This window comes from Monopterus albus, unplaced genomic scaffold (genome assembly GCF_001952655.1).
Source record: "Monopterus albus unplaced genomic scaffold, M_albus_1.0 scaffold112.1, whole genome shotgun sequence".
NCBI lineage: Eukaryota > Metazoa > Chordata > Actinopteri > Synbranchiformes > Synbranchidae > Monopterus > Monopterus albus.
In genome coordinates, this window is record NW_018127992.1 from 1,337,573 (window position 1) to 1,345,170 (window position 7,598).

Genomic DNA, 7,598 nt, shown 5'->3' on the forward strand with positions numbered 1-7,598 from the left:
CAAATCACGTGACCTGCATTCGGTTAATAGGAGCAGGTACGAAAGCTAGCTTGAAACAGGGTGGTTTTTAAATGTAGTTTTTCTGACCGAAGAACAAATACCGATCAATTAAACGCTAAAATGTCTCACTGTCTTCTTTATAGAACGGAAGAAAAACATTTCAGTGTTCACAGTTTTTAAAACACGACGTTTTTGGGCGCCGTGAATCGTTTCTAATTTAGCTAACATGTAGCCTAACACGTTTCATAACAAATGTCAGAGAAGCTACCCATATTGTCGGATTTATACATTAAGTAAATGAAAAACATTTAATAATTTAGTCCTCCTGCATTTTTGCTCCATAATTTTAGCTTTAACAACTCTAACGCCAACAGTTAGCTGCCAAGTAAACAGGCGTGTGCTGCTGCAGGTGCCTGTTAACGCCGAATAACTTGAAACGAAAGCAGTTTCTAAACGGATAAACGAGTCAGATACACATTAAACCTACCCCAGTTTGACAAACCTTCACCTGGCCAGCGTTCTTCATTGCAACCAAGTGTCAAGACCATGGTCTTCTCCTGTCAGATACACGACGTCTCTTCACAGAAATGATCTCTGGCGCGCCTATGACGTGACCCTATTAATAAGCTGTCAATCAATTACGCCCGCCCTCACATGAAACACACTCACACTCGCTCTGTCTCTCTCTCTCTCTTTACTGAACCACATACACACGCTGGCATTAGCCAGCATATAAATGTTTTTTATACACAAATGCATATCTGTATAATAAAAAACAGCCATATAGACCATGGGGCTATATAAGACTGAGGGCTAACAGGCAGTGGTCTTCAGGCTCCTTTATTACTCATGTATTCCAGGGATTTCTTAAACGTCTAAGCCTATATTTCATTCCTAAAAGCTGCCAAACGGGGTTGTTATGAATGTGTATTTTGCAGTCCGTGTGGCCTGAAAGATCATCAAATATATAATTTGTAATTGCAGTATGAAGGTTTTACTCTCAGATACATTTTCTTTGAAAAGAGAATAAAGAAAGAAAATCCCCTCCATATGGCGGGTCAGTGAAGTGGTCATTATACACTCAGGCAGCAGTGGCACTCTACAGCACACACACCTGCAGAAACACATGCTTTCCATATATTATTTTACCTTGCCTACTAAACAGCACTATAGAGCTGGAGTGCAACAAGCACTCTGTAGTTTCACTGCACTGCACTGTATATACATTATGTCTGGATGTGAATCAGTGTGCAGTGTAATTATCATACAGTACTTGCCCCTCTTCCTCTTTGTCCTCTGTATCAAATCATCCACCTCCTACTTTCTTCCCCTCCCCTCCCTAGAACACCACCCTCTCCGCCCTCCCCTTTCAAACCTTACACCACACCTCTCTCTCCCTCCTGCCTCTTCCTCTCCTCCTCTCTCTTCTTTCCTAATCTGGATAGACAGCAGGATGGAGGACAGGGTGTGGACTGTTTGCCTTCTTGTCACTTTGACGATGGGATGGGCCGAGGCTCAGAGTGAGACCAACCTCACCAGGTAAGCTCTCTGTGTGTATAAGAGATTTTACATTCTCAGGCATGTGTGTCCACTACATGGCTGTCCCTTTTGTTTATCTGTTTCCTTTGCTATGTCCTCCATGTGCACATGTGGCACAGAGATTTAAAGTACACATCTATCAAGATTAACCACTGTGTTTTTTCCTCCTCTGGCTGCAATGTTATGATTATGAACAGCGCAGTAGCAATATAAGGTGGCAGTGTTATGAAGATGTGGTTGGCATCCCATAAACACACAGACAGAGAGGCAGGCACAAAATGACAGCATACTATTATTGATGTAGTGATTAGACCCATCAGATGTACAGTAGCTTGTCCTCATGATCTCATCCCATAGAAGTTTGGAAAGTTCATTTTTGAGGCGCTTACAGAGCCTGGTGTGCATACTGAAAGAGTGACTTCCATACACATACACACACACAGCGTAAATTGAACATGAGAGACAAACAAATGCCTGTGGGCTGTTCAGCTCCAGAGGGTCAGAAGGGAGGGACCACCACTGGAATTTTTCTGGCCTAGACGTGGCTTACCTTACCACAGTAGTAGACACATAGCATGTCTGAAGAATTACAATGGTTGATGATCACAGGAACAGTCCTCACAGTGCAAACGATAACATTTCATTTGAATTTTTTTCCCAAAATTGGCACAAAAACAATAGAAACTGTGCAACAGATTCAAGTTTTGATGATACAAATGAAGCTACAGATTTAAAGGGAAAACCAGAGCAGCTGACAATTAACAAGTCTTGGGCCTCGAAGTGCAGCAAGACTAAAAGTTGAGGCTAGCCCTGCTTTGATCTGTGTGTGAAAGAGTGGGTGTGCGTCATCAACATCCGTGTTGGAACAGGCTGTTGTGCAGCTTTCCAAAGTGCCCATGTGCTCAATTAAAATGTTTCATCTACTAACAACTTTCTTGTGGTACAGTCAGTCTGTGGCGAAAGCTCGCAGCTCATATATTGTATGTTGACAGTCTTCCTGGCTTGGATTGACCAAGTTTTATTAAAAAAAAGCCCAAATCAGGAGAGTTTATAGGGAACCTCCTCGAACTCAGAACAGAGACAGACTGTGCAGCTGTGGTTTTAAGTGTGCATGTAAACGTGTGTGTGTGTGTGAGTGTGCAGGAGCTCTGCCTCACTACTCTCAGTAGCTAGAAAAGCTGCGGTGCAACAAGTTAAAAGCTGAACTGCTCCTGATGGTATTTCTCTCTTCTCAGGCCTGTCTTCCACTGTGGAGGCCACCTGGTCGTAGAATCAGGCATTGTGGCCAGTGAAGGCTTCCCCAGTCACTACAAACCCAACAGTAAATGCACCTGGTACATCACTGTGAGTCATTTCAAATCACTGCACCATTAAACTGAGCTTAAACCATAGACTGTACAGTTTGCAGCCTAAAATTATTCTAACCAAGGAAACATCCCAAGTCCCTTGCATGGGTTCACATTTTTTGTCACTTGCATCTTTTCCTTGAGTCTTAGTCCCACTAAGTAAGATGTAAGGAATAGATGCAAGGAGAGAGGAATTGAAGGAAAGACATTAAAAAGACAAGATGTCTTTTCCTCCAACTCTCCATCTGAAGCATCCAGTTACCAGCTGATTTCCAATAAAGGGACAAGTTCGTCCATGAAAAGATGCTCACCACTCCTCAGAGTCTTGGGAGGTCGTTCCTTTCAAATGATAAACAATCATATCAGAGATGTGGTAAAGCGCATTTCCCTTATTTGACCATTCCTCCCTTCTGTCACCTTCTCTAGGTCCCAGAAGGTCATGTGGTGATGTTGTCTTTCCGTCTCTTCGACCTGGAGGCCGACCCCATCTGTCGCTACGACTACCTGGATGTCTACAATGGCCACTCCCGCTTGGTGCAGAAGCTGGGTCGTTTCTGTGGGACGTTCAGGCCCGGCGCCCTTATCTCCACCTCTAACACCATGATGTTAGAGATGGTGTCAGATGACGCCACAGGAGGAAGAGGATTTCTGGCTTCCTTTAATGGGGGGAAACCACATGTGGAAGGTGTGGACATGCAGTTCCATAGACAAGGAAGGAAACTACTGAGCTTTACAGTTTATTCTAGAGAAAAGCACCATGCTCATCTTTGTTTAGGACAAATAAATGACATGATTTTTGTGCTCAGGAGATGTTACACAACCCTCACTAGGATAAGCAAATGACTACAATCTTTTGGGTTTATGAAACCTAATAAGGTAAAAAAATATATTAGTGTTTTATCTCCTCTTTTTAACTCCATCCTCTCCCCTCTACAGAAAACCAGTTCTGTGGAGGACGGCTGACCAAATCACAGGGCTCTGTCAAGACGCCCAACTGGCCGAACGCTGATTACCCAGCAGGCATCAGCTGCTCCTGGCACATCTTAGTCGAGCCGAGCAATGTAAGCAATCATATTTTAGAAATGCCCACCCAGAGCTCTGAAGCTCAAACAGTGTGTATACAAATATTTTGAAAAACAAAAGCTGCAGATTTTGATATAGCTTATATTCCTTTACACAAAAGTGAGGAGAGTTCAAATTTTAGCTCACCAATAATTTCAGCTAGGTGTGTTCAATAAAGCTAGATGATGATGGAGGAAAAGGAGGTTAAGTTGGAGTTAAGGGGCCCATCACCGGGAAAGTGTGTGTGAGCAGACTTGTGACAGAGTTCAAATGAAAGACTTCATTGAGTAATTGCAGGTACGTCCATGTGTGCCAAGAGATTGAATATGGGGAATGAGGGAAGGAAGAGAGGGAGTAAATGTTCTTCTGTATTTCTGAAGCCTGGCCCTTTTCCTGCTCTATGTCTGCACTGTAACGCAGTCATGAAAATTAGTTCACAAACAAGCAGCAGCTCACTTCCTTCATTCCCTGTCATAAATTTATAGTTTGCATTGCAACCTCTTTTCCAGGTGATTGAGGTGAAGTTTCAGAAGCTGGATTTGGAGGCTGACACATACTGTCGCTATGACTACGTGGCGTTATTTAACGGGGGAGAGAAGGATGACTCAAGGAGGATTGGGAAATTCTGCGGCGATAAATCGCCAGGGTGAGACTACTGATCAGAAATGGGTTGGAAAAGAGGCAAAATAGGTGCTTTTCAAAGACATGACACATTCGAGCTTTGCCAAAGTTTCTCTCCTTTCTCCATTCTTTACATAGAACTATCGTGACCAATGGGAACGAGCTCCTTGTCCAGTTTATCTCTGACCTCAGCGTGACCTCAGATGGCTTCATGGCCTACTACTCCAGCGTGTCCCGTGGGTCCCGGACACCCACCGCCGGAGGTGACTTTATCTACCGACCTCAGCCGACCTCCACACCACAGAAACCTGCTGTGAAGCCAAGCAAACCCACCAAACTTAGACCCAGCTTCCAGCCTAAACCCACCAAAAAGCCAGTTGTGAAGAAACCTCCACTGCGCAAGCCTACTGCTAAGTCTGTGCTCAAGCCCACAGCTAAACCCAAACCGGCTAAGCCCACACCTAAACCCAGAGCTAAGCCTTCACCAAAACCTAAGGTTATAAAGCCAGCACTCAAACCTAGCAGCAAGAGTAAGCCCACACGTAAACCTGCGCTGAAGACCAAGCCCACCTTAAAGCCTGGTGTCAAACCAGCAAAATCAGCCCCAGTGAAGCCTAAAGTGGCGCCTAAACCAGGCACGACAGTGACAAAGAAACCTGTCATGAGCAAGAAACGTGAGTGGCATTAATTAAATTTAAAATCCACTTCCAAGTATATGTGCACACCTGTTTTAGGATGCATGGCGATGTGCTTACTCACCTGTGTGCTTGTTGCTGCGTGCGTTTCCTTCAGCTGTGCCACTGAACCCTCTGTGTACACAAGCCTGTCAGAGGACAGGAACTCTGCAGTCCAGTTTCTGCCCTCATGACTTTGGTGAGTCACCACAACACCTCCTCTCCATCAGTTTTCACATCGAACGTTCCCAAAATGTCACTTATTTCACCACTTTGTTCAGCATGTTGTGATTTGGTTTTGATTGTCTCAGGGTGGGTTGAATTTGATAAACGGACTCTATGTGTCTCAAGAACTTAAACTTCGTGGAAATATTTAGATGTAATTCTTTAGAAATGGTCAAAGATCAGTGAAGTTTGATCATGAGTGGCTTCTAATTTTTTAAAGAAATAGAAAATTCCCAAACACAATATTTTGCCTCAGTAATCATGAATCCCGTTTTTTTCTCTCAGTCATTACTGGTAAGGTTACATCTCTGACCAGTGGTCCAGGAGGCTCAGCAACAATCGAGGTCTTCCTGATGAAGGCCTATAAGACAGGACGCCTTAACATCACCAAAGCAGGGCCTTCTACATCGGTCACGTTGACCTCCACCTGCAGGAGGTGTCCCGGACTAACCAAAGGTACAAACAATGCTCCATAGTCACATTATGAAAAAGAGAAAATATCATTTTAACATCATGAACTGAATTGTTCCCTTACTTTTGAAACAATTTTAGGACAACAATACAAGCCATAGAGTTCCTCTGGGTATGTTGCATTGTAGCTGAGCATTAGCTGCTACATATCGTTTCTCACTCTGTGTCTTCTCCAGGCCTGAACTATGTGCTGATGGGAAAGGTCGATACACAAGGCAACGGCCACCTCAGCCCCTCCAGCTTCACTCTCCTCTATAAGCCCATCCACACAAAAGCACTGGAGAGCCTTTCTCGCAAACCATGCTGACATCACAGCCCGATCAACCAATCGGATTGATAGCTTTGACCATCTAAAAATTTAACTTGATATAAAGAGTGAAAATATTATAAGCTCTGAGAAGTAATTACATTTTACACAGACATTAAGGTTTTGTATGTAAATTGTATTATATATGACATTTCTGTTTTAAAAGATGCTTATAATAAACAGTAGTAATATCTCCCACTTGTTATTTTCTATGGTGATGATGCTGCAGGGATCCTTGTTGGCTGACACAAGCAGGTAACTTGGCAGTGGCTGAAGGATTTCTTATTATTATTATTTCTGTAAGTTGACGTGCCTAGTTTCTAGTATAAAACTAACCATTTCAAAGCTATTTAAATATTTACTGTCATTTGTCATAACTCACTATGAGTTCCCTATATATGGTTTTATATATCATGAAAATACCGACAAGACCTGTCTACTTTGGAAAAATACATTTCCCTGTTTTACACCCCCCCATTTATTTCCTATTACATATTTTATTTAATTGACTTTACTTTGTAGAAACCTGTTTTCACTTTGACATTAAAGAGGTTTTTTTGTCATTTTTTTTGTCAAAAAAAGCCAAATTATATTGACCATGATTGAGTCATAAAATCAATAAAAGGGTCAAACATCCAAGGAGGTGAATAATTTTTATAGGCACCGTATGCTCACACACTAAAGTACTTTCATTTGTTCATGACTGAGCGTAGTGTGAACTACTGTTTGAGTTAACTAAAACAAGTCTGACTGCAAACACCAGGTGACCAACTTAACAGGAGCAGCATCACAAACACAGAAACGAAAGTAAAACAACAACTTGAGAAAATTGTGATGCTATAACATGGACTGAACAGTGTAAAAGTAGGAATTTAATACAAGAAAAGTCACGATTTGCTGTTTTTAAAACTGAGCTATTATCTTTTTTACAGCCCATCAGTCAGATTGACAGCCCTACCTCTGAACACATGCACGTAACTTTAAATTAAAGAGTAAAATATTATTAGTGAAATGCAAACATGATTTAGTTCAACAGAACACTGTTGTGAAAATTACATTTTAAAAGAGTAAACATAGTATTGAGTATTTAATGACTATAAGATAATCAGTAAAGCATATGATCCTGGTGCTTAAGGTGATTTTAACATTTCATTTCCAGTGTTTTCATAATGTATATACATAAAACTACTGAATGTTTTTACCCTTAACTGTTATTAAATCCATCATCCTAACAAAACTATCAGGACATAGTCAAAGTTGAGAGTCCAGAAGGCGATCAGGTAGAGGGTCTTGTTGCAGTAGGTAGCATTCGGTCCTGTGTTCTTGTCATAGTTGGGTTCATAGGGGGAGTAG

At 42.1% G+C, this 7,598-nt stretch overlaps 1 protein-coding gene and 1 long non-coding RNA gene across 3 annotated transcripts in view; one reads left to right on the top strand and one right to left on the bottom strand.

Moving 5' to 3' along the window:
• Nucleotides 1–615, bottom strand: part of LOC109966467 (uncharacterized) — a 1,756-nt gene extending 1,141 nt beyond the window's left edge. The window contains exon 1 of the long non-coding RNA XR_002275773.1: nucleotides 488–615. This is a non-coding gene — a long non-coding RNA (uncharacterized LOC109966467). The remainder of the gene's footprint in view (nucleotides 1–487) is intronic.
• Nucleotides 1–6,408, top strand: part of pcolceb (procollagen C-endopeptidase enhancer b) — a 9,397-nt gene extending 2,989 nt beyond the window's left edge. Inside the window, exons 3-11 of one of the 2 annotated variants that reach the window (XM_020611316.1) lie at nucleotides 1,344–1,539; nucleotides 2,775–2,883; nucleotides 3,312–3,570; nucleotides 3,822–3,946; nucleotides 4,457–4,593; nucleotides 4,707–5,242; nucleotides 5,361–5,441; nucleotides 5,753–5,923; nucleotides 6,115–6,408. In XM_020611316.1, the coding sequence (XP_020466972.1) occupies nucleotides 1,454–1,539; nucleotides 2,775–2,883; nucleotides 3,312–3,570; nucleotides 3,822–3,946; nucleotides 4,457–4,593; nucleotides 4,707–5,242; nucleotides 5,361–5,441; nucleotides 5,753–5,923; nucleotides 6,115–6,245 (1,635 nt within the window). In that variant the 5' untranslated portion in view covers nucleotides 1,344–1,453 and the 3' untranslated portion in view covers nucleotides 6,246–6,408. Of the gene's footprint in view, nucleotides 1–1,026; nucleotides 1,540–2,774; nucleotides 2,884–3,311; nucleotides 3,571–3,821; nucleotides 3,947–4,456; nucleotides 4,594–4,706; nucleotides 5,243–5,360; nucleotides 5,442–5,752; nucleotides 5,924–6,114 lie in introns of those variants that run through there. The other variant, XM_020611315.1, reaches the window with a different exon arrangement.
• Nucleotides 6,409–7,598: the final 1,190 nt, after the last annotated feature.